A 26,904-nucleotide genomic window follows, 5' to 3' on the forward strand; every position below is an offset into this window, starting at 1 on the left:
ATCTGGGGAGTTTTAACTTCCTCTTTGATGGGAGACCCCCTTCTCTACATGCAGGGCTCATGGTATTCTCCTTTATAAGGGATTCTACTAAATATAACTTTTACGCCCATCTCCAAAGCCAGTTGGTTACCTCTCACCTCATCAGCTAACTGGCTTTGAATTCCAAGTGGCCCATACATGAAGTGAGCCTTGAGAGCCAGTTTAACATTTTGTGTAAGAATTTCCTGTAATGACTTCAAGAAAAAAAAAAAAAGGTGAAACCAGGTAATGTTTGAACGACAGAATAGGACAGACGATTGCCTTAGGCCTCCTAGGATGTGAAGGCCTGTTCTCTCTGAAGGAGGAGTGGGCTATATCTTTTTATCCCACCAGAAGCAATTGGGGGTAGTGATCGAGGGTATGCATCTGGTGTCAGGTAGACACAAAACTAATTTCATTTCCTGGCTCTTCAGTTTCCTAACCGTGATTCCATGGGGGAGTGGCATTGCCTCTGCTTCCTTACCTGTAAAGAGGAAATAAAAATAGTGTGTACTCAGTTCTTAAGGGAATTAAGCAAGACTATACATATGAAGTGCCTACCACAGTGCCTGGAATGGGGTGAAGCAGCGAGCAGTAGGAGCTTTGCTCACTGTACAGTTGTGTCACTCTTGCATCCTCGGTCTGGGTATGGCAGTCAGCGATTCTGGAGTCAGCCCAACTGCTCAGGTGGCACCCTCTCTCCCTGTCTTCCGCAGGGCAGCAGCAGCTCAGACTCTCTGGAGGGCCAGAGCTGCGACTATGCCAGCAAGAGCTATGATGCCGTTGTCTTCGATGTCTTGAAAGTGAGTCCCGAGGAGTTTGCTGTAAGTAACGTAACTGATGTGGGTGTCTGGGCACCAAAGTGGGGTGTGACAGGGGGCAGCAGAAAGTTCCAATTGGAGGTGGAAACAACCCATATGCCCAACCATAGGGACCGTGGGATATGATATTCTTTATGAAATCCTAAGCAGCATTAAAAAGGTTGCCGTCAATCTAGAATTAACCACCTTAGAAGTCATGTGCAGTATGTACGAATAGTAAGTGAAAAGGGCAAAGTTATAGCACCATTAACAGAGAAGAGTGCCAGTTTTAAAAAGCATGTACAATACACGCATATTTGCATAAGAAGAGGTCTAAATTTTATGTTTACATATTCATAGCTATAGCCAAACGTATGCAGGATTCTAGTAAATTGGAATTTAATTTTTCTTCTTTTTGTTTACTTTCTACATTTTTTACAATGACTTTACTATGATGATAGAAAAAAGTATTTTGAAATAATAAATATTTTTAGATGGTTTTTCCTTCAGCATGTTTCTGCTGGTCTGATGGAAGGCTTTTCCTTGTGGCAGAGGAGCAGAGTTGGCTCTTCTTTGGCCATGACTTGGTTTCTTCCTTTTGTCCTTTGAGGGTAGAGGAGTATATTGCCCCTGGGGTGACCTGGAGCCTAACTGCAAGTACCGCCCCAGGGCTATGATTCCCAGGGCTGTGATTCCCAGGGCTGTGATTCCCAGGGCAGCACCATCATAGACCTGTTTCCTGCCATGCCCACTTCCTCCCTTTTCCCTTTGCTGGAACAGGTTTCTGCCCCCCAGGGTGCAGGGGACTGACTGGGCCACATCTCAGCATTCTGCCATTGCCAGCTCCCATGTTTATTTTGTGCCCTGCTGAGCCTGGCATGTGCATCATCTTCAACGTAGCCAAGGGATCATTTAAAAACCTGCTTAAAGGGATGCCAGGTTGGCCCAGTGGTTGAGTGTCTGCCTTTGGCTCAGCATGATCCCGGAGTCCCAAGATCGAGTCCTGCATCGGGGTTCCCTGCGTGGAGCCCGCTTCTCCCTCTGCCTGTGTCTCTGCTTCTCTCTGTGTCTCTCATGAATGAATGAATGAATGAATGAATGAATGAATAAATAAATAATCTTAAAAAAAAAGAAAAAACCTGCTTAAAGCTCTCTAGCAGCTGCCTTGGCTGAGAATGAGATGCTGTATTCCTCCCTTCCTCCTCGGCCTCCAGTGCCCGCTGTGTTCTGGCCAAGCCTCCTCTTCTGCCCCATCTCTATGCTCCCCAGTTATACCTTGGCTCCCTCTTTCTAACCCAGACTCACACAGTGTCCCCCTGCCACAGGTCCCTGTGTTTCTCTTCCTTCACTCCTACTGGCTCTTCTTCATGTCTCTGTCTCTGTCCTTGGGCCTAAAGTGGTGTCTCTCCATCACTCTCTTTGCTCTTACCCTGCCATGGTTTCTTCATATTTCTTATTACTACTACCCAACATTATGTGATACAATATTTTTTTTTGTGTGTGATATATCTCCTCCACTGGAATAGAAACTCTTTAAGGACGGAAACTTTATCTGGCTTGTTCATTACTCTTTCCCCAGTGCCCAGAATGGTGCCTAGCTCATAGTAGATACTCTGAATACATGTGGACTGAAAGAATTCAGTCTTCAAAATAACCAATGAAGCAGATTATTAGCTCCTCATTTTCCAATAAAGAATAAAAGATCTAACAGACTAATTATTATTTTTTTGCCTGGATCAGATAGCCAGGTATCAGCAGAGCCAGGTCTAAAACCCCCACCTCCTGATTATTCACCTAATGCTGGGTGGTAATATTAAGGGCAGCTCCCATTTTTGAACACCTACCATGTCTAGGTCTTAACCTAAGTGCTTTGCGTGCATTATCTAATTTACTTCTCATATCAGCCTGATAAATTAGGTATACTTATTATTCCCAGTTTATTGATGAGCAAGTCAGTGCTTAATGAAGAAAGTCACTTCTTCACACAGAAAGTAAGTGGCACTGTCTATCTGGGATTTAAAACCAGGGCTGACATTCTAGACCAGCATTATCTAATGGGAATATAATCCGAATCACATGTGCAATTATATTTAATTATTTAAAAAAATTTTAATTCTAGTATGGCAGACATATAGTGCTATATTAGTCTCAAGTGCATAATATAGTGATTCAATAGTTCCATATATTACGTAGTGATCATCATGGTAGGTGTACTCTTTAATCCCCTTCACCTGTTTCCCCCATCCCTCCACCCACCTCTCCTCTGGTAACCATCAGTTTGTTCTCTATAGTTGAGTCTGTTTTTTGGTTTGTCTCTTTTTTTCCTTTGTTCATTTGTTTTGTTCCTTAAATCTCACATATGAATGAAATCATATAGTATGTCTTTGATTGACTTATTTCGCTTAGCATTATACTCTCTAGATCCATCTATGTTGTTGCAGATGGCAAGATTTTGTTCTTTTTTTAATGGCTAAATAGTATTCTGTTGTATATTTATACCACATGTTCTTTATCCATTCATCTGTTGATGGACACTTGGGCTGTTTCTGTAATTTGGCTGTTGTCAATAATGCTGCTATAGGGCAGCCCAGGTGGCTCAGCGGTTTAGCACTGCCTTCAGCCCAGGGCCTGATTTTGGAGACCCGGGATTGAGTCCCACGTCAGGCTTCCTGCATGGAGCCTGCTTCTCCCTCTGCCTCTCTCTCTTTATGTCTCTCATGAATAAATAAATAAAATCTTTTTAAAAAAAGCTGCTATAAACATAGGGGTGCACATATCCTTTCAAATTGGCATTTTCATATTCTTTGGGTAAATACCCAGTGGTACAATTACTGGATTGTAGGGTAGTTCTATTTTTAATTTTTTGAAGAACTTCCATTGTTTTCCACAGTGGCTACGTGAGTTTGCATTCCCACCAACAGAGTAAGGGAGTTCTTTTTTTTCCACATTCTTGCCAACACTTGTTGTTACTTGTGTTTTTGATTTTAGCCATTCTGACAGCTGTGAGGTGATATCTCATTGTGTTTTTTTTTAAAAGATTTTATTTATTCATGAGAGACCCTGAGAAAGAGGCAAAGACACAGGCAGAGGGAGAAGCAGGCTCCCTGTGGGGAGCCTGATGCGGGACTCAATCCCAGGACTCAGGGATCACACCTTGAGATGTAGGCAGACACTCAACCTCTGAGCCACCCAGGCATCCCTCTCTTTGTGGTTTTGATTTGTTCCTGATGATGAATGATGGAGCATCTTTTCAGGTGTCTGTTGACCATCTGGATGTCTTCTTTGGAGAAATGTCTGCTCATGTCTTCTGCCAATTTTTATTTTTTTTTATTTATTTTTATTTTTTTATTTTTATTTTTTTTTTTAAGATTTTATTTATTTATTCATGATAGTCACAGAGAGAGAGAGAGAGAGAGAGAGAGAGGCAGAGCGAGAAGCAGGCTCCATGCACCGGGAGCCCAACGTGGGATTCGATCCCGGGTCTCCAGGATCACGCCCTGGGCCAAAGGCAGGCGCCAAACCGCTGCGCCACCCAGGGATCCCTTCTGCCTATTTTTAAATTGGATTATTTGGTTTTTTCGTTTTGAGTTGTATCAGTTCTTTATATATATTTTTGATACTAACCCTTTATTCGATATGTCATTTGCAAATATCTTCTCTCATTCAGTAGGTTGTCTTTTAGTTTTGTTGTTTTCTTTGCTCTGCAGAAGCTTTTTATTCTGTTGTAGTTCCAATAGTTTATTTTTGCTTTTGTTTTCCTTGCCTCACAAGGTATATCTAAAAAAAATGTTGCTACAGCTGATGTCAGAGATCTACAGCTAGACCTCCATCCTTCTACTCCCTAGCAGGCTAAACATGAACATCCTTCTAGGTCAATAGGTGTAGATTTAATTCTCTATTTTTAAAGTTTATTTGAGAGAGAGAGTGTGAGTGTGAGCAGGGGAGGGGGGAGAGGGAGAAAGAGAGAGAATCCCAAACTCCCCACTGAGCATGGAGCCCAGCTCAGGGCTTGATCTCATGGCCCTGAGATCATGACCTAAGCTGAAACAAGAGTTGGATGCTCAACCGACTGAGCCACCCAGAAACCCTTTTTAATTCTCTATTTTTAATAGACACATAATATAACAGAGTCTGCATATACAATAATATTTTTCAACAAGTCCCTTTTCATTCCTTTATGTTGTTTCCAGATTTTTGCTACTGCAAATAATGATGTAGTAAACATCTATTTTTCTTTTCTTTTTTTAAAAAACATTTTATTGATTTATGTGACAGAAGGAGAAAGACAGCATAAGCATGGGGAGGAACAGAGGGAGAAGCAGGCTCCTTGCTGAATAGGGAGCCTGATGTGGGGCTCCATCCTAGGACCCTGGGATCATGACCTGAGCTGAAGGCAGATGCTTAACTGACTGAGCCACCCAGGCACCCCCTGTTTTTCTATCTGTATCTAAATGTAGATTTGTATGTAAAGTCTCTTTATGTACCAGTGCTCTTCTTTCTGTAGGTGTAGGGATTGTTGTGTCAACAGTTTGCTCATTTTACTTTTTAGGAGATAATATCTAAGTGCAATGCCTGATCTTGGATCAAGAAAAAATTGCTATAAAAAACAGTGTTGGGATATTTAGCAAATTTTGAATGCAGGCTGTAATTTTAGATAACACTATTGTAGCAATGATAAGTTACCTGGGTGTTATAGTTTTATTGTAATGTAAGAGCATGATCTTGTTCTTGGGAAATAACATGCTGAAGGATTTAGGAGTGAAGAGTCATGATGTCTGCTTTTTATTTTTCAGTGGTTCCCCCAAAAAGTATATGTATAATTATATAGAGAGAGCTAACGCAAATGAGACAAGATGTTAATTAGTGAAGCGAGGTGAAAAGTTAAAGATTTCATCATACTATTCTTGCAAGTCAAAAAGTGACTTTTTTAAAAAAAATCAAAAGTTAGGGGATCCCTGGGTGGCTCAGCGGTTTAGTGCCTGCCTTTGGCCCAGGGCGTGATCCTGGAGTTCCGGGATCGAGTCCCACGTCGGGTTCCCAGCATGGAGCCTGCTTCTCCCTCTGCCTGTGTCTCTGCCTCTCTCTCTCTCTCTCTCTCTCTCTCTCTGTGTCTCTCATGAGTAAATAAATTTTTAAAAATCTTAAAAAAAAATCAAAAGTTAAGAAACTTTTTAAATGGATTACTGCCAGATTGCTTTCCAAAAAGAACAGAAAAGTCTATGGTCCTGTCGCTCCTGATGGTACTGATGGACAACAAATGGCATCTTCCTGTTTAATTTGCATTTCCTTGACTATGATTCTAAATTTGCCAGACACATGCTTCCTATATCTCTGGGAGTGGAAGTAGGAATATATATCTTTGGAGCTGATTGCCTTTTGTTCTGTGAGCCCTCTTGGTCATGCGTTGGTGGAGTGATCTAAATGCAAATTTAAAGATATCTTCTGGGGACGCCTGGGTGGCTCAGTGAGTGGCTCAGTGGTTGAGTGTCTGCCGTAGGCTAGGCTTAGGGCATGATCCTGGGGTCCTGGGATTGAGGCCTACATCGGGATCCCTGTGAGGAGACTGCTTCTCCCTCTGCCTGTGTCTCTGCCTCTCTCCTGTGTCTCTCAGGAATAAATAAATAAAATCTTTAAAAAAATGTATCTTCTGTTATAAAATATGCCACTAATTTGCCAACAGCTTCTTTTGTTTGTTTATTTGGGGATTGAGAGCCTGTATATAAGGTTGTGGCTGGGAAGAGGGGATTTAGTCACCAGTGTTAGAGGGAGAAACACTGTATTGAGCATTTGCAGAAAACATTTTTTTTTGTTTGTTTCCTTTTTGGCTCAGTATCTTTCATTTATCCATGGAGAACCACTTCTTCCTTTAGGGCCATATTGTGAAGTGCTTCAACAGGTCTCTCCATTCTGAAGGATTCACCTAAACAGAGGTGTTTTGTAATATCTGGAGATTAGCCATTTCCCTAAAAAGCCTGGATTTTTAGGGAGCCCTGGACTAGAAGGAAGGAGGAGATGGGAGTTGTAGTTAGGATAAAGAAGGCATTGCCATGGTGACTAGCTTCGTTGGATATCCTGTATTAAGGCTTTATTTCCAAAAATAAGGAGAAGCCATTGAGAGACTTGTTCATGAGTGTGCTCCTCAGTCCAGGCATGTGTGCCTCACTATGGCAGGGTTACAGATTTCATTTGTTCATTTGTTCGTTCGTTCATTCATTCATTCATTCATTGTTTTTGCTTATCGTCTAGTTAGTTACCATACAGTGTAATGTTAGTTTCAGGTGTACAATATAGATATTTAACACTTACATGCAATGCCCAGTGCTTATCACGAGAAATGCTGCTGCTAGACCAGATGGCCCCATTGCCCCATTGCCCCAGATTCCCATCTGGGAATCTCCCCCGCGGGAGGGTCAAAGTCTCATGAGGCTGAGAGCTGCTGTGAAGGGGCACAGGACCTGACAAGTCTCCACCCCTACCCACACCCTCCCTTTCTGATAAAACTGCCTACTTTGGAGTGCCCATACTTCTTGGGAAGGACTGCTCATCAGCAACCTTTCCATGTGTGTTTGGCTTTGTGGTAAAATGACGTGAAATTTATAATCTGATGATTTTACCTATGTATTGACATATTATTGTTTTGTACTCATTTTTTTTGGTTAGAATTGAGAGGATGGAAATGGGAGAGTCTTCTGAAAACCCTCAGATTTTGTGTTTGGGACCAGCCAGTATTTTTTAAGTTTGGTGATCTCTTTTGTTGTTTGTTTGGAATAAAATACCTGAATACATTTTCTGACTTAGGGGCCGAGCAGGAATCAGAATACTCGAAACTTGGACCATCCAAAAAAATGTGAAATGTAAAGCCACTATTTTAATAAGTCATTTGGAAATTCAGTAGCAAACCCTAGAAGTGATGGCAGGATGGAGAGGAAGTTTCCTCATTTTCATATTAGCAGACTTTTGGTTCTCATCCTAAATGACATTGCAAATATTCTGCTGGTCCCGATAGGGAGTTGACTTGAGTGGTGAGAGAGATTTCCAAGGTCTTCACACTGAGCTTTCAGTGTGAATCTCCTGTTTTCACAAGGCCTTTCTGTTCCCCAGGATGGCAGAAGTAATACAAATGTGAGGGGACTTGGCGAGCAATCTTTATGGGTCTGGTAGGAGAAATGCCAGTGTGTGTGCACTGCCTAGGACATAGCTCTGGGCCAGACACACAGACCTGTAGGCTTCCTGGCCTTAGTCATCCCTTGACACCTAGAGTACGAGGACCAGATCCTCCTTATGCTAGCATCCAGTGCCCCCTTGCCACTGGTGGGTAGACCTAGAGGTGAAAGGGCCCGGTTCCCAAGAACTTCTTTATTCCTAGTGCCTTTGCTGTCTCTGCAGAGCTTCCATTAGTGACAAAACTAGCCTGTTGGAGGGGTAAAGAGGCTCTCCACAGAGGCCACCTGCTTAATTTCCCTCTCTTGCTCAACCCTGAGGATGGTATGCTCTGGCCTGGATCCTGTGTTGCTCAGGGACCTAGTGATCTTGGACAACCTTTAAATTGTTCCAAGAGGCAACCACCGTTCTGCACCTTAACCCTGGAAAGTGATTACAGTGACACACTGTGTGTGTTGCCATTTTTCCGATGTATCTGTGAAGTGAGGTTTCTTTCATGACTATTTGTTGACTCAATGTAACAGCCTCGTTGAAGAGCAACTTTTGATGCTTGAACATTCAAACAAATCAACGGTTCCTTATTTCTTAGCTCATGTATTTGTCAGGAAGCATAAGTTCACATGCTGATACATGAGCCCATCTGTGTGAGTTCACATATATATGGTATATAAGTGTAAATATATAAACACACATGGACGTACAGTTGACCCTTGAACACACAGGTTTGAACTGTGTGGGTCCGCTTATATACAGATTTTTTTAATAAATACAGTATTGTAAATGCATTTTCTCTTTATGATTTTCTTAATAATTGCTTTTCTCTAGCTTATTTTATTGTAAGAATACAGTTTATAATTCCTATAACATACAAAATGTGTTAATCAACTGTTGATGTTATTATTAAGGCTACTGATCTATAGTAGGCTATTAGTAGTTAAGTTTTTGGGGAGTCAAAAATTATATGAAGGTTTTATTTTATTTTTTTAAAGATAGATTTATGTTAGAGTGAGAGTGCGTGAGTGGGGGGAGGGGCAGAGAGAGAGAGAGAGAGAGAGAGGACTCCTTGGTGAGCATGGAGCTTGACATAGGGCTCTATCCAATGACCCCAAGATCATGACCTGAGCTGAAATCAAGAGTCAGATGCTTAACCGACTGAGCCACCCACTTGCCCCAATATGCAGATTTTAGATAACAGAGGGTTGACATCCCTAACCTCCATGTTATTCAGGAGTTTATGATATATATCTATATATATATAAAATCTTTGTGAAAATTCAAGATAGGAGGTGCAGAATGCCTGGCACCTGATGGATGCTCTCTGTCTCTGTCTTTATGTGCTGCATAGATGTGCTTTATCCAAATGCATGTATGTATGTATGTATGCACACATATGCATATCTAGAGATAGCACCTGTCAGATGCCAGGCATTTTGTATTTCTTGTCTTGAATTTTCCCAAGGATCCTATAAGATAGGGATTATTGTCACCATTTCCTCAACGTGGCACCTGAGACTGGGAGAGGTTAAATCGTGTGTTACAGAGAATACTACTCTTAAACAGTGGTATCCAGACACACACCCAAGCCCAGCTTATTCCAGAGCCCCAGTCCGTTCTACTGCATCATGTCCTTCTCCTTGATCTGTGTGCCGTGGGCAGGCTTGTGTTAAGAGGCACTCAGATGCCCTTTTCATTCCTTTCCCTGACCTGTCACAGGTGTCTCTTAACTGACACCTGGCATTCCAGCTGACATAGAGATGGGCAGATAATGTGAAGTCAGCTCAGTGCATGCCTTGGCCTGCGAAGATTGTCAGCAGTGTCTTACTGTTAGCTGAGGAGCAGCTAAAGACGGGAATAGCCTTTAACTAGATACGTGTTTCCTGTATTTAAAACATTAGTGTGTTGCAAGCAAGCTGTGGTAAAGGGCCAGTTTTTTTTTTTTTAATCATTTTCCATCTGTTGGGGACTGATACTTAAAAAAAAATACAATAAAAACGTTGTGGCAGTTTGTTATAAAAGTTCCCAAATGCCTGCTCTCAAATTCTGTAGTTATCTCATTGTGAGCTGGTGGAATAAATAGTTTGCGGTCCAGCACTGGTCCATGGATGCATCTCAAGTAGCACCCTACCATGTAATTTAGAGGAGGCTTAGACTTCAGAAGAAATATACAATTTCTATAAGCCATAATTTTTTTAAAATTTAAATTTAGAGTAATAGATAGTCTCTCTGTTTAGCATTCTAATTTTTAATATTGTGTCTACAACTTTTTTAAATTACAAAAGTTTCATGCTTGAAACAAAAACTCAAATAGTACAAAAATGTCCAAACTAAAAATGTTCCCCTTAATCTCAGTCCCACCCTCCAAATGACTATTATCAATTCTTAAATAGAGAGTTTGTTTCACATTAAAGAAAGAAGGGTGTGAGGCCAAGATTTACGAAGGAGGAAGGGATAGAGGAGGCAATCTAGAAATTTTTTATTCTATTCTTTCTTGATATTTTTCTTTCCAGGCAGAATGTTACTACTCTGTATAGATTCAAAGTTATCTTTGATTTCCAGTATCTTCTAACACTGATTCTCTTTTGTTGCAGAGCCAGATCACGTTAATGGACATACCTGTGTTTAAAGCCATCCAGCCGGAGGTCTGTACTTTGTCCTTTAGACTGTTCTAAACACTGTGGCTGGGAAGAGATGATTTAGTCAGCCATGTTTGAGTGACTCTTGATTTCTCCCTTGAAGTCTCTGTAAACGCATTATTGATTTAAGCCCCTATGAAAGAGCTCATCCAGGTGCTTCTCATTCTTTGAGTCAGGTATTTGGGTTCTGCAGAGAATGTCACTGTGTCTGGCCCACTTTGTCAGGGCTGTGGGCAGTGGGTGCCCATGGCCTCCATGACTGAGCCAGGCCTTCTCACACTGACGTCTTTCCCCAGGCTCCTCCTGCTGAGAATTGTCCCTGTCAGGAAGGGGATGTGAGGGAGCATTTTTCTGGAGAGCTTTCTTTCTGTTGATCCCAAATTCTGGTGGTTTACTTGTTTCTGAGTTTGAAACCAGTTGCCACAGCAAGGCATATACATATTTACATTAAAAGCATGTGTACATTTTTAGAAATAGCATATTCAATAAAGAGAAAAAAAAAGTTGGTTTTGGTCTTTAAAAATATCCTGGAAATGTATAGTAGATGATAACAAGGGTTTAGGGTTGTTTTAGTCAGGGTTCTTTTTGTGTTGGCAAGTAATAGAAATCCGTTTCAAAGTAGTTGAATAGGCAGGAAGGGAGTTTATTATAGGGAGAAAGGGGCACTTGATGGAATTCATGGGCATGGAGTTCAGGTAGCTGGAGAGCCAACCAAGATGGAAGCTCTGCCTCTTGCCTCTGCTTTTTCCTCTTTTTTGCTGTCCTGTCTTCTTTCCTGTCCGACATTCATGGCCTCCCCAAAGGCCTCCCATTTACATGATCCTCCTTCAGCCACCTTCCAGACCGAGTCCAGCCCAAGTGAGCCACGTGGCTAGTGCTGGTTCATGAGCTGAGCCAGGAGCATGTAGCCAAGATGAGCAGGCATAGCTGAGGGGACACATTTTAGAGAAGCGGGGAGATGTGTCAGAAAGTGTCTGCTGTGACCATGGTGTGAATTCCAGAACTCTCTTGACATGTAGCCCTTCGTCTTAGAGTATGATAGCTGTTAAGGTTTTGAGAAAAAGCAGCATATTTTAATACAAAGACAGACAGAGGATCCAGGCCTTCTGAGAGCTGGCATCTAACCTACTGCAAATTAGGAGGAAACTAGTACTTCTAGCTGCACTCAGCATTTATAGGAAGACGTGGCAGTGATTTGTATAACTGTGTGTGTGTGTGTACGCATATGAACGTATGGGCTTTGCTTATCAGGTTTGGGGAGCAGAGCTATGTTTGTTTGTTTTTTTTTTTCCATTGGCTGACTTCCAATCTTTTCCTGTTATCTTCTAACATGAAATTATCCATTCTCTCTAATTAAAAAAAATAAAGCAACTCTCTACCTCTTGGCAATTTTTAGGGGAGTATTAGTTTGACAGTTGCCTTAGTTTTCAGTCTAAAGCTATTTGTGATCGTTTTCTCTGCTTCTCTTTGATCTGGAGTCGTTTAGACATTTGGATCTTTATTCCTTGTCCTGAGCATCTGGAAGAATAGCCCAGCTTGCCGTGAGCCCTGGTTCCTTGACCTGCATGTGCCCAGGGAAGCTGGGTTGGCCATTCAGGCTGATGATAGGAGGAAAAATGGTGGGGAGTTCTTCAGAGGCATGACTAGGGCCAGACCAAGGCTTTTCCTCAGGGCACGGAAGTTTGGAAGGTGCCTCATCCAAGACATATCTTGTTTTAAAATGTGATAAGACATTAAGGTAGAGATGTTTTGCTTTCAAGATTTTCACTTGGAGCTGTGATTGTCAGTTGTGGCTCACATCAGAATTACCTGGGCGGCCTCTGAAACATGGGGTACCTGGACTCCACCCTTGACCATTGAATCTAGATCTCTGGGTCAAGGCCTGGGCCCAGTCATCCCAATTTTGTAGAAGGTAACCAGGTGATTCAGATACAGAGTGAGGATTAAGAACTAATTCCCTTGAGGTCTCTGGAGAAACCCCAAACTTGAATGTCTTGGATCTACGCACACTAAAAATGGAAGAGTTTGGTCCTTCTTGTCATTTTCAAAACTGTGGCTAAAAGGAGGATCCTGGGAGCTGCCCCAGCTTTTTTGCTGTTGTTGTTGTTAGTGGACTGAAAACTATTTTTCTTCCTGATGATATCTGCCACATTGTGGCTGACCCACCCAGAGTCGGAGGGACATGAATAAAGGACATTTATAAATTTGACAAGACTTCTCAGGAAGCAGAGGCCATCATCAGAGCAAGATGGACACTGTGAGTGACCTGTCCTCCCAGAAGATCAGGAAGCCTGTGGGCTGGTACCTTTCAGTGTTGCCTATGCATCAGGATCAGCTGGGGAGCTCTGTATACAAATACAGAAGCCTAGGCTCCATCCTTGGAGATGTTGCTCTCATAGAGCTAGAGTTAGAATGGGTCAGGGAATCTCTGGCTCTATTCTTTTTGTAAAGGTCTTTTTTTTTTTTTTTAATTTTTTTTTATTTATTCATGATAGGCACACAGTGAGAGAGAGAGAGGCAGAGACACAGGCAGAGGGAGAAGCAGGCTCCATGCACCGGGAGCCTGACGTGGGATTCGATCCCGGGTCTCCAGGATCGCGCCCTGGGCCAAAGGCAGGCGCCAAACCGCTGCGCCACCCAGGGATCCCATCTATTCTTTTTGATATGTAAATTGTCCTGTCTTTATTTTTTTTTTGTACTTTTTTTCGTGTTTTATTCAGCAATAAGACCATAATTTTTCATATTTAAGGAAGTATGAAAAATTTGTCGAGTTTTTTTTTTTTTTTTTTTAAAGATTTTTTTATTTTATTTATTCATGATAGAGACAGAGAGAGGCAGAGACACAGGCAGAGGGAGAAGCAGGCCCCATGCAGGGAGCCCGACGCGGGACTCGATCCCAGGTCTCCAGGATCACACCCCGGGCTGAAGGCAGGCGCTAAACCGCTGCGCCACCAGGGCTGCCCATTTGTCGAGTTTTAAAAGCTGAATACATATAGTGTTGGATCAAGGCACATACAAGACTGGCCAAAGGGCATACAATGCACTTTGTTTTTTTGTTGGGAAAAAAAATCATGGCAACAGAAATCATGATGTGGTTTTTAAACAAGTAATAGCTCACAATTTTGTAGGAAGAAAGAAATGTTACATTACAAGTTCATTATGTGATATGTGGAAAACTGTGACAGAAATGGGCAGTATTCTTGATCATTGTGAAAGTAAATTGAACTTTTTTATGTACAGTGTTAAAACATTTCACATAAACCGGATCTAAATTTGATTTCTAGTATTTATTTTTATTTTAAATTCTTCCTTATTTAAAGTACTACTTTCTCTGCATTGTTGAGGGGAATTGCTTATGGTTACACTACCTTTTTAAATACATGTAAGTGTTTCTTTGTTGACATTGTTTATGATAAAAACATAAACATTAACAATTATGTCTTTAGAATTCACTTTTCAAAAATTGGGATGGTATAGGCAAGACCAAAATGCAATTCTGGTATTTGTGTTCATTATACTATGGAGTCTAAGTTTTCATGTTTTCCTAGGTACAAATTTCCCCCCTAACGTAGAAGCATGCTCACATTATTGATTTGTGAAGTCCTTCATTCTCAAAACTTTGTTAACAGTGGTTTTAACAACAGACTTCATACTCCTTTATGCCAGCTGATGTATTCAGTTCAAAAGATAAAGCTTTCTTAAGGATATCTACTTTGCTTAGAGTAAAAATGGAGATAGGCAGCAAGTTTGATATTGCCCATTACTTCACATATTTTAATTTATCGAATACCCCTGGGATAATACAAATTTAATAGTTGGAACATAATTTCATAACTATTTTTTGAACTTTAATTTTTCTCATTCAGCCAGTTTTTTTTTTTTTTTACATTTTATTAATACCAAAGTGAAAAATGGCCTGTGGTTATACTACAAAGATCTCATGTGAACTCAGTCCTGATTGTTCAATACAGCAAGGAAATCACTTTCACAGCCAACAAGTCATCTTACTCAGTAGAACACAAAGTAAATGGTTTATAACGTCAATATTTGCAAAGAAAATACAGTACAAATTACTAAAAAATACTAAAATATAGAATCGTGTTCAGGCATCTCCACTACATCAATTGCAGCAGTAACCTGAAATTTGAAACTTTTAATAAAAAGTTCTTAAATATAAATTATATGGCAAATGTATAGTACAGTGCTTTTTCCAGTCTCTCTTTTCCAGTGTTTTGCAGTAGAACAGGGTTCCTACCATCACTTCCCTTAGGTTTAAAAAAACTGAAACACAGTCTGCTACAAGGCCTCCAGCATCATGAGTGCAAGTGATCTGAGTCTGGAATACCACTGTCTCTGTAGCTTTGGTTACTGCTGCTTTCACTGTGATTGTTTTTATAAAGATTCATTCCATTAGGAGGAACTATGGTGTGTATTATAAGTTCCTCCTTTGAGATTGGTTCATTGCTTATTGGTAACATCTGAAAAGAAGTCTCCCTGATTTCCAGGATGGAGTTGTCCTTCTTAGTGCCAGCTTCCACATAGTCATCCTTCCTTCTCCTCCCTTTGCTGTACTCACAGTTCCTTGAGAAGAGTGATCCATTCCTATGAACATACCAGCAAACTAAAGCAAGAGGGTCAATGGTCACCAGGGCCACAGCCCCACCAATGATGGCAGCCAATGGTAAATTGGGATTTTTGTAAGGTTCTTTCTCTTGCTCTCTATTAAGGGTGGTTGTAGGGTTGTACATTCGAAGGGGTACCATTTCAGTCTCAATACAAACATAGGTGTCATCAAATAGGTAGAGGTTACTGGTTTCCATGGGAACCATGCAGACTGGATAGGGCGAATCAGGCTCTAGGGCTGTGACCAAGTATTCATTACGTTCTCCTGTTATGATTGTTTCTGTTTTAGATCCAGATGCTGGGCTATGGCCCAGTTTGAGCCAGCTGAGTCTTAAAGCAGTCATAGGTAGGACAAGTTTCCAAGAGATATGAATTGTGTCGGAGGTGACAGATTTCACAGTAATTATAATTGTTTTTCTTGCTGGACTCCCTGTGGTTTGCTGATCTTTAGTGAGCTTAGGATTCTTGATGTCTGGTTGTTTGGTCACTGGAGCTGGCCACTGTCCTTGAGCAGGATATACCGTATTGGGTATTGCAGTGGTTATCTGAATGGTGCTTACAACTGCACTGTCCTTACAATCAAATAGAACTTTTCTGGGGGCTTGGCACATAAGCCCACGCACATTGACCTTCATAGGTAGTGATTGCAACGAGTCACGGACCCATTTCATCTTGCACCCACAATACCAGGGATTGTTGCGAAGAATCAGTTGGATTATATGGTCCAAATCATCAAAGATACCCTGAGGTAAATTACTTAGGTTGTTATTGGACTTATCAAGTAGATACAGCTGCCTTAGATAAGAAAAAGCATTTGGGGGCACCCAATTGATGTGGTTATCTTGAAGATAAAGCTTCCTCTGGTTTGTGCCTGAGGTTTACTGGTGCAGCAGTCAGGGAATTCCATACCAGGGACAGTTCTGTTAAGTTGACTAGGTTGAAAAAAACTTTATCACCTAAACCATGGTTGTTCAATAGATTTCCACCCAAAACCAGGCATTTTAGGCTAGTGAGACGTTGAAGAGATGGGGATGAAATAGTGGATATGCGGTTATCATCCAAGCGTAGTTCTTCTATAGTCCTGGGCAAACCCCAGGGGATTGTGCTAAGGTGACTACGGGACAGGAAAGTCGAAGATAGTTGCTGTCTCGGAATGCCCCCTCTTCAATGCTAACAGCAGAGACCGAATTATCATCTAAGTGTAGTTCTTCCAGGTAGGGAATTTTGGAAAGAGAATCATAAGTGATAGTCCTTATGTTATTTTCCTGCAAATGTAACTCTTACATACTTTGGTAGGTTGGTAGGAAATTCATCTAAACTGTTGTGGTATAGGTATATTCTTTGTGCTTTTAGCAAGTTTTTCAAATCTGAAGGAATTCCAGCGTTATTGATTTGGTTTTTCTGAAGGTATAGAGTTGTAGCATCCTCTGGTATTCCTGCTGGAATGGATGTCAGAAAGCGATCATTACAGTAAATGAAACCTGCATCAGAGCGGCACACAGATGGGCAGGATTTAGCCATAACTGATAGAGGTGCCACCTGAAGGAACAGCCCAATTTTAGTCCCGATGAGGAAAATGCTCCAGGCTGGGTTGATCATGGTCAGCAGTGTTGAGGTCTTTGTATACGGTAGTGTCAGAGCCCTTTTGAATCATTTGAATAAATTTTGCATGAGTGAAAATCCAATGCACAAAAATTATTTTCCTGATGAGGGGCTGGGACTTATAAACTCTTGTTCAGTCCTTGGAAATGTTCTTCACTGTTTATTCATGTAATCCTATGCTGCACACACCTCCAGATCAGGCCTGCTGTTGTCAGTGAACATTCCAGCTACGGTTCAGCATGGTAGGCAAGCTCATTAAAGGAGGGACCAGAGACAATTCAGCTTGCTCTTACTATGTAGAACACATGGCTTCCTATGCACTTTTTTTTTTTCCTGATAGAGTTTCTGTGTGAAGGTTTCTTTTGTGTAGCTTAATTCCCTTATTAGAAATTGCTCTCTTTAAAATTCTTATTGGCTCTTCTGTGCAATGTGGTCAGAGATAGTAACTTCAGATCCTCATGAAGAAAGCCATTCATGATGCTAAGGTCTGTATAGTAATAGGTTTTTCCATCAGTTACCCCCCACTTTTATTCCTGTCCAGGATTATCTGAGTATAAACTTTGTACAGTAGCTATATCCTGAGGTATGATTACCTGCTGTTGAAATAGCTATTTCCAGCTTTTGCTTCTTGCTGCTTTCTCAGAATAGCTGGTGTAGTCACGTTATATAAGAACAGGTATTCTTTTTTAAGAGGTAAAACTTAATTCAAATATTCTTCATGGGAAAAAATAGGAAGCATACTAGATTTCCTTTACTTTTCTCTTCCTTAAAATATACTGGGTCTGAGCATCTCCAGGAAGACGAGAAAAAACAATCCCATATATACTGCCGCTATAGGTGTAATTCCACTGTGAACTGGAGTGATAACCCTCCCCCTCTCCCAAGCTCCACGTCCAGTGCACACAAAGCCAACAGCAGCTGCAGGCAGAACTTGTCCTGCTTCGGATCACTCCTGCACTGAGGAGTGAGTGAGGGAGAGCATTCCAGTTTACTGCACACAGCCCACCTCCAAGTCTGAAGTTCAATTGTCTTGTCTTTAACCAGTGGGAGCCCTTTCATGTTACCTCCTGTATCCTTTTAATAGGATCCCCTTGGTTTGGATGGCTTCCTTGCTCTTTGGCACAAGTCATATCAGTGTTGTGTTGTATAATTCCCGCTGAAGACCTGGAGTCAGATGTGCCTTCGGGGTGCTGGTTTGTTTTACTGGAGACAAATATTCAGAAACCATGATCTGAGTGAAAGGATTCTCTCAGGAGGTTGCAGTTTGCTTTTAGGTTCTTTTGGTGGACAGGGTTAAGAAATATTTATTTGTTCAAAGGAAAAGTCATGGAGCGCCTAGGTGGCTCAGTGGGTTGAGTGTCTAACTCTTGGTTTCTGCTTGGGTCATGATCTCAGGGTTGAGGGATTGAGCCGTATGTTGAGCTGTGTGCTGAGCGTGGAGCATGCTTGGGATTCTCTCCCTCCTCTGCCCCTCGCCACTTGTGCTCTCCCTCTCTAAAAGAATAATAATAATAAAAAAGGAAAAGTCATGAGTTCATAGTTAGGGTCGGTGGTGGTCGTTCTCCACATTTCTTCCTTCCCTCTTCATCCTTGTCAGGACTTCCCTGTGGGTGGTGTCTATTTCTCATTCTCTTGACTTTGGGCTTGGCCGTGTGCCTTGGGCACAAGTGATAGCATGCACGTGGTGAGTGAGAGACATGACAAGCCCTCTCAGAACTTCTAATCTCCATGATATATGGATGATTCTTGCTTGTTTAGCCCGAGTCCCAAAATGAGGATGTTGTAGATGACCTGAATCTAACCCAAAGCCTGAATTCCAGCCTAACCTGCCCCTGCCCCAGTAAGGCCAGTGGAGATTGGCTGAACTGCAGCCATTCTACCCACCCCCTGAGTGTGAAATAAATATTGCTGTTTTAAGCCTCTAAGATTTGAGGGTTGTTTGTTATATCACATTATCTTGTGGACATGTGACTGATATAATGTTGATCTTTCCAACTCAAATCTAACATTATTACAGTGTTATGAGCTTAATTCCTTTTATTTTCTTATGATTTCTTTTACACTGACAGGTTTGGGTTTCTTTCTTTCTTTTTTTTTTTTTTAGGTTTGGGTTTCTAACAACATTAAATAATTGCATTTTTGTATTATCTCATTGTATACACATACATTATATTATTTAAAAATAATAATATCAGATTAATATTAACCAGCAGAGTATGGATTATAGTTTAACATTTCTTTGCAGTTCTGTTTGTCTTTAGTACCTTTTCTTCTTCGTCTTTCCTCCTTTGTACCACTTCCATACCCACATGGGCCCCCCTTCTTCACTTTCCCAGATGGTTTTTGGGAGCACCAGGGAGGAAAAGGAGGGTTATGCTCACTTGGTTCTAGAGTCTGCCTCCTGAGAGACCCTGTTGGGTTCCAGTGCCTGGAATGCAGTGGGTACTCAATAACTATTTATTGAATGAGTGGAGGAGGAATGAATGAGTGAAGCACAGGAGCAGAATGTTAATCTGTCTGTGTTTAGGCCCCTTGCTAAGGGAGGGGGGTGTACCAATTAAGGGAACATTATTACCAGGGTGCCTGTTTTGTGGTGGAACCGCTTCCCCCAAAACAAGGGGTTTTGCCTGGTGAGCTCAGCCTTTGAAGATTCAAATTTCCAAATGCTGTTGATAACTGAGGGTAGAACTGTGGCTTCTGCTTGTTTCTGCAAGGGAGACCGCAAGAGCATCATCCCAGGGCTTAGAGGAAGCTTGGCAGACGGTGAGTTAAGGATTGGCAGAGAACAAGGAAAATGGAAGTTAGCAAATAGAGAACCACACTGCCCTGTTCCCTGGTGACTTCAGCAAGTGACCAGTTTTATCAAACATTGGCTAGCTAATGCAGATACAACTTTGCAGAATAATGGCTCACAGCTGGGCTTAACTTGTATGCTGTGGCCCAGAACCCCATCACTGGATTGGTTGGATTGGGTCTCCAGGACTAGGTGGATTCCTGCCTGCCAGGGCTTGGGCTGAAGGAGGTCTTTCTAGGGTTCCTGGAGGCAGCAACCTTGTGTGGTACATTTGCAGGGTGGCATTTTGTCCCCTCTTGCATCTCTCTGTCATTAGGCCCAATCCCCAGCCCATGAATTGGAGGCTTAGCAGTTTCGCAGAGGCCAGTCGAACTGTCAGAACTGGTTTTGTTCTTGGTTTTGATATCAGTGGAGAGCAGTGCTGGGTGGTGGGGATCTACTGTTCCTAGAAGGTACTGAAAATGAGCACAGTGTGTGTGTTTCCTCAGCCCAGAGCTCTGTCCACATTGGGCTACTGGGTCCACTTACCTGCACGTGCTCAAGAGCAGGGTTGAGTCCTGGCCTCACCCTGAGGAGCTCGGACTTTGGACAAGTTACTCATTCTCTCAGTGCTTCAGTTTTCTTGTGTAAAATGGGGGAAATCACCATTTCTACCTTACAGTGGGTCTGTAAGAACTTTGTTTGGTACCTGCATGCTTTAAGTTCCTGATGGCTTGTGGCTGTTTGCCCTCTCTGGTGCGCAGTTTGTGAATAGACTGTGTGCATTACGGACACGAGGTTGTGCTCAGCAGTACACTCGATAGTGACCCTGTGGGAGCCACTGGCCCCAAGGAGGCGATGCTCTGAAGAGCATAGTGGGTAAGAGCACTTTTGCGGGAATCCTTGAGGTCTGAGTTCACATCCTGGTCCCTGGATGGCCATGAGGCTGAGGTCTAGATGAAGACTCACACCATGGTGCCCCTGACCCTGTGGACATCGTTAGGGAGGGTCTCTCTGCCTTGGAGTTGGCGCATTGGCACTGAGCCTGGAAGGCTGAAAGGGATTGTATTTTATGGGTGGTTTGGGGAAAGGGATGAGAGTTAGGAAGGGCATTTCAGGCGGAATGAAGAACTCGAAAAGGCAGATAATATATTTAGCGAAATGTAACGCTACTTTTGGTGCTGGGTGGCTGGGGAGAAGAAAAGGCGAGCTTGCTGTTCTCTCCGTTCTGTGCTTCTTGAGGGCATAACAGGGACTTACCGGAAGCCAGTGTGTCATTCTCTTGCCCACTGGAAGCTGGGGGCATGCAGGGTCACAGAGGCATGTGGATGGGTGTCTCATGGGCCTAAGTAGGAAGGAAACAAGCATTAGTAGGTACCAAATTCAGTGAGATGGAAAGTTTCTCTATGTGCCTGTGTTTTCTCCAGCCTTTTTGCTGCCATCCCCACTACCAGGGGCGACTGACCTTCACTTGTTCACTCAGTCATTCATTCATCAGTCTGCTATGCTCTCTGCTGGAGAGACAAAGATGAAGGGGACACGGGGTGGGGGTGCACAGTTCAGCAAGAGGGGGGAACACATGTGTGAACATATAGTACACAAGTATTTTGGGGATGTAGAGGTGTCAAGGAGAGTGGGTGGTAGGAATGGGCAGGAGGCAGAGCTCTACATTGTTGGGCTCAGGGATCCACTGAGGGATTTCAAAAAGAGAATGACTTGGACCAACTGTATTTTAGGAAGTTCATTCTTGATGCTGGAGACAGAACCACCCAGAATTAGGAGATTGGTTAGGAGCTTTGCAATAGTGTGTGTGAGGCAAGGTGGTAGCTGGAGGGCAGGGGGCCTGGTGGTAGGCTGGTGATGAGGCTGCTGTGAGGTCCTAGGCAAGAAGAAACAGGAGAGGGGAGTGGACTGTGCATTCATGGAACAGAAGGAAGAGCAGCAGGCAGAGGAGGAGGCCCAGGGAGCCTGGAAGCAGAGCAGGGGCATGGTAACATTTACCCTGGGGGAGGGAGGCCGGAAGGGCTGGAGAGGGCTGATGGCTTGGAAGACTCACGAAGGACTGAGGGACCAGAGGTCAAGCCGGGGGGAGGCGTAGATTTGGTGTGGAGTCAGAGAACCAGCTGGAGGCCAGGAGATCATTTAGGGAGGATGATGGCAGAGTGCAGGATCTGTGAGGTGGGGTGGCTCTAGAGACTGTGCTTGATGGGATGTGGCTGAGCCTTTGGGGAGCTGCAGCAGAAGACGATGAAGGTCTCTCCTGGAAGAGGAGGGGTGTGGTGTGACCCAGGGGTGAGAAGGCCCACCACCCAGTTTAGTGATGTCTCTGGAGATGATGGCAGGAGACTGGGAGGAGGAGACTGTGGACCAGAGCCAAAGGTAAGGGTGCTGACAGCAATGTGGAGGGAGGGGAGATGGAGGTGCCAGGAGGTACCCCAGGATACAGCTGTGGGCCTAGACTGGAGCTGTATGAGGTAAGGGACCAGTATGTCACCAGAACCTGCCACCAGGCTTCAAGGCACAGGTCAAGAGCTCATTGTTAGCGGAAGGCAGGCAACAGCTGGTCTGGGGAGGCTTGTAATCCTCTGCTTACCTCACTGTGGCCCTGGAGGGAAGCAGGGGGTTACAAAGAAAGGCAGACAGCTTAGATTGAGGAAGGGAGCAGCATTAATGAATGTTTTGGGAGCAAAGAGTCTTTGTCCAGAGAGAGCTTGCATCCCTGTGGGACACTTACTCTAGAGAGGTTTGCCTTCACCCTTCCTGCCCCAGGGCTTGAGGTCTCTGAGCGTGACTTGACCTGCATCTGTTGGTTTACAGAAGGGCTGGCCTGTAGAAATGGAAGACTCCCTGCTGAAGTACACCATTTTCTCTGGGCCACATGACACGTTGCAATGCAGGAAAACACTGTCTGTGGGTTCAGGAACCTGACCCTCTGGCCTTTTGTCTGGATGCTGGGTTGCCTGCTCTGAAGAAGCGGGCATTCCAGAAAGCCGAGGTCAGTGTTGGATGTCAGACAAACCCTGTGTGTCTTTACTGCTCCTTGGAATCACAGCGTTTGGCCCTAGGAGAAGAGAAGCTCGTTGCCAGCAGGCAGTTATTTGTAAAGAGGAGATTGGTTTCGATGACATCATTAAAACTCCTCTGTCAGGTCACATGCTGGGCAATTTTCTTTTCTTTTCTTTTTTTTTTTTTTTTTACTGGGCAATTTTCTGACACTGTTTATTTCCCTCTACTGCCCCAGCCTAGCCTGAGTCTCTGCCACCTCTCTTCTGATCGCATATCCTCATACTTAATCCAGCTTCCCAATCTCCTTTTGCATCCAGAGACATCTTTCTTAAAGCCACAGTTGGGCACAGTCCTACCTAGATCCCGCTGAGGCTCCCCACTGCTCCTCAGATGCACATCTCTTTTACACTGCCAGCCAGGCGGTGTGAGGGGCCAGTAGCAGACCTCCCGGCCTCAAGCAGCTCAAGCCTGCTGCTGCTCCATGCTGCCCACAGCCTCCCTGGTTCCCCCATCCCAGAAATGGAGTGAGCAGCTGGGAACACTAGACTGGGAGTTGTGCAGGTTCCCCTTATGCTCACCACACTGTCTCCTACTTGCTGTGCTTAGCACCTTTAAATTTGAATATTTAGTTATTTCCAGTCTCTCTGCCTCCTAGATTATAAACTCCATGGATGTGGGGATCATGCCAATACTATAAACCCCTCCATATCCTGTGACCCAGCACAGTGCCTGATCCTAATGTTACTTACTGAATACATTTAGGATGTGGCCCTGATAATAATGATAATATCTCATTGAAACCTTCTCTTTGATTCTGTGCTATAGTGCCCCCCTTGGTTCAAAACACTGAATTAGGTAGTAGGAGGTGGTCTAGGTTCCCTCCAGTTGGGGCCAAGATATGGGGTAGGAGGCTCCCAGAATAAGGCTCATCAGCTCTGATGTTTGCACCAGAAGCCTGAGCAGCCGCCTTTCTCCTTTGTGACTGTTCTGAGTTTGTATTTGTTACTTGCTTCTCATTTCCCAGAGCTACTCTCCCCATCGTAATGACTTCTTGTCACAATGGAAACAAGTGGGAAAAGCTTTGCCCCAACTCCATTTATGATGGAGGCAGGGGTTGGAATCCCTCCCTGAGCCCCAGAAAAACACTTGTCTGAAAGGTGGCTGGTGGCAGGGTTGCGGGGAGGGTGGTGGTGGGCAGTGCCCAGGCAGGAATCAGGTCTGGCTGCAGTCCTAGGCCAGCAGCATATTTGATCCAATGAAACCAACACTTTGCACCTTCCAGACTTATTTTTCCTCTCTTCTTGGGTGTGGATATGACAATAGTGCTGGTTAGAAACCAAATTTCCTTTTAAATGAATTAATAACATAAAACAGAACCTTTGGTGAACAGCTGTTTTTATCCTTGAGGACTTGATGCCTGGTTGTGATTTTGTCTGCAAGGAAAACAAGGTTTGTGGGGACTCTATTAGGAGCAGCTGCATGATTCCAGGCAGTTTGGTGTGGCTGGAGGACCCCAAGTTTCAGAGGCAGGAAGGTCTGCATTTGCAACCTGGCTCTGCTACTTGCTAGCTGTGTGGTCGTGCCAGGCTCCTGCATGTTTCCTTATCAGTAAAGTAGAAATGATACCTGTCCCAGGCAGATGGCCCAGCACATGGCAGAAGCTCACAAGGTATTTCTTCTCGTTTGAGAGAAGTCAGAGATGTGGCAAGGAGAAAAGGAACAACAGTGCTACTAAGTTAAGCTTAGCAGGATCCTAGGCTAGCAATGTGTCAGGCTTTCTGAGGGAAGGACCCTCTCTGTCACTGCTGTGGTTCCTTACTCCAGGCACGGTGTCTTATTATAGGAGCAGTACTTGTCAATACTTGTTGAGTGAGTGAGAGGAAGATAGAAAAGTTTTCTTTCTATATGGCCCAAAGCTTAAGAGCTTAGGCTCCAGAGTGAGAAAGATTGTCTTAAGTCTGTCTGTGTGACCTGCTCAAATCACTTACTGTCTCTGAGTCTCAGTTTCCACTTCTGTGAAATTGAAATGATAACTACCTCAAAAATTGAACATGAAAACTGAATGAGATTTTTTTTCAGCTTCATTGAGGTGTAATAGATATATAACAAACCATGTGTAAGTAAAGCCAAAAATTCAATGAGTTTGGATGTATGTGTATATCTGTGAAACCATCATTAAATCAAAACAGTAAACATAAGGCACCTGGGTGGCTCAGTTGGCTAAGCATCTGCCTTCAGCTCAGATCATGATCTCAGGGTCCTGGGATTGAGCTCTGCATTGGGCTCCCTGTTTGGTGGAGAGCCTTCTTCTTCCTCTCTCTCTGCCTGCCTCTCCTCCTGCTTGTGCTCTCTCTCTCTGTGAAATGAATAAACTAAATCTTAAAAACAGTAAACCTACCCATCATCCAAAAAGTTTCTTCACACTCCTTGCAACCCCTCCCTCCTTACCCACTCTCTCCATGGCCTTGGAATCAGGTAGAATCAGTTCTTAAAATGTGTTCTTTTATTTCAATATTGTCTTGGCTATTCTAGTCCTTTGCATTTCCATATGAATTTAAAAAACAGCTTGTTAGTTTTACAAAAATGCCTGATGTTGATTATGATCACATTGAATTTGTAGGTTTGGGGACAGTTGACGACATCTTAACAGTACTGAGTCACCTGAACCATAAACACACTGTGTGTATCCACCTATTTAGTTCGACCTGAGCCAAAGGCAGACGCTTGCTTAGCTAGCTGATTGAACCACCCAGGTGCCCCCACATATTTAGATCTTCTTTAATTTGTTCCAGTAATGTTGTAGTTTTCAGTGTATAGATCTTACACGTTTTTTTTGTCAGATTGATTCATAAGTGTTGTGTTTTCTATGCTGCTGTAAATGTTATTTTATTTAAATTGGTATTATTTAAATTAAATTCCAGTTGCTCATAAAGTTCATAGAAATTCAGAAATGTTTTAATTGACCTTATATCTTATAACTTTGCCAAACTCACTTATTCTTCTAGCTCTTTTGTAGGTTCTGCAGAATTTTCTACATAGATGACTTTTCTGTGACTCACAACAGTCTTACTTCTTCGTTTCTAAACTGGATGCTTTTATTTCCCTGACTTACCTTATTTATGGGCCACAGCCTACTCACAGTGTTGAGTAGAAGTGGTGGGAGCAGTTATCTTTGGCTTGTTTCTGGTTTTGAAGGAAAAGTTGTCTTTAGCGTTTAAAGATGATGTTAGCTGAAGGTTTTTCATTTGCCCTTTATCAGGTTGAGAGTATTCCCTTCTGATCCTAACTTGCTGAGAATTTTTATTTGGAATGGATATAGGGTTTTATCAAATGCTTTTCCTGTGTCTATTGAGATAATCATGATGTTTCTTTTTTTTTTTTTTTAATCTTTTTTTTTTTTTTAGATTTTATTTATTTATTCATGATAGTTACACAGAGAGAGACAGAGAGGCAGAGACACAGGCAGAGGGAGAAGCAGGCTCCATGCAGGGAGCCCGATGTGGGACTCGATCCCGGGTCTCCAGGATCGCGCCCCGGGCTAAAGGCAGGCGCCAAACCACTGCGCCACCCAGGGATCCCTGATGTTTCTTTTTTATTTAGTCTACTACTGTGGAGAATTGCATGATTGATTTTTGAATGTTAAACCAACCTTGCATTCCTATGATAAACCTACTTGGTCATGATGTAGAATCCTTTTTGTATATCATTAGATTCAATTTGCTAAAAATCTGTTAAGAATTTTTGCATCTAGGAATGTCTAGGTGGCTCAGTGGCTGAGCATCTGCCTTTGGCTCAAGGCCTGATCCCCAGATCCTGGGATCGAGTCCCACATCAGGTTCCTCTTGGGGAGCCTGCTTCTCCCTCTGCCTATGTCTCTGCCTCTCTCTCTGTGTTTCTCATGAATAAATAAATAAAATCTTGAAAGAATTTTTGCATCTATGTTTATGAGGAATATTGGTCTGTATTTTCCTTTTCATGTAAAATGTCTTTTTCTGGTTTTGGTATCAGTATAATGCTGATTTAATTAGTTAATTAATGAGAGAGTGTGCATGTGCACAGGTGCATGCCCCAGTGGTGGGAGGAGGGGCAGAAGGAGAGGGAGAGGGACAAGCAGACTCCATGCTGAGTGTGAATCCCAGGCAGGGCTTGATCTCATGACCCTGAGATCTGACTTGAGCTAAAATTGAGAGTTGGATACTCAACTGACTGAGCCACCCAGACACCCCATGCTGACTTCTTAAATTAAATTGGGAAGCATTCTTTCCTTTTCAGTTTTCCTTTTCAATTT

General features: G+C 43.0%; 2 protein-coding genes across 13 annotated transcripts in view; one reads left to right on the forward strand and one right to left on the reverse strand.

Annotated features, from left to right (window-relative positions):
• RALGPS1 (Ral GEF with PH domain and SH3 binding motif 1) overlaps positions 1–26,904 on the forward strand; it is a 294,614-nt gene that overhangs the window by 53,445 nt on the left and 214,265 nt on the right. For all 12 annotated transcript variants that reach the window (XM_072777971.1, XM_072777977.1, XM_072777976.1 and 9 more), the window contains 2 exons: positions 735–842; positions 10,568–10,618. In XM_072777971.1, the coding sequence (XP_072634072.1) occupies positions 735–842; positions 10,568–10,618 (159 nt within the window). The remainder of the gene's footprint in view (positions 1–734; positions 843–10,567; positions 10,619–26,904) is intronic.
• Positions 14,007–17,415, reverse strand: LOC140607408 (leucine-rich repeat transmembrane protein FLRT3-like). The gene is given in 4 exon segments (XM_072782160.1): positions 14,007–16,108; positions 16,110–16,365; positions 16,368–16,516; positions 16,518–17,415. Coding segments are annotated over 4 exon segments (1,905 nt in total). The 5' UTR covers positions 16,835–17,415; the 3' UTR covers positions 14,007–14,925.

This window comes from Canis lupus, chromosome 16 (assembly GCF_048164855.1).
Source record: "Canis lupus baileyi chromosome 16, mCanLup2.hap1, whole genome shotgun sequence".
NCBI classification, from domain to species: domain Eukaryota; kingdom Metazoa; phylum Chordata; class Mammalia; order Carnivora; family Canidae; genus Canis; species Canis lupus.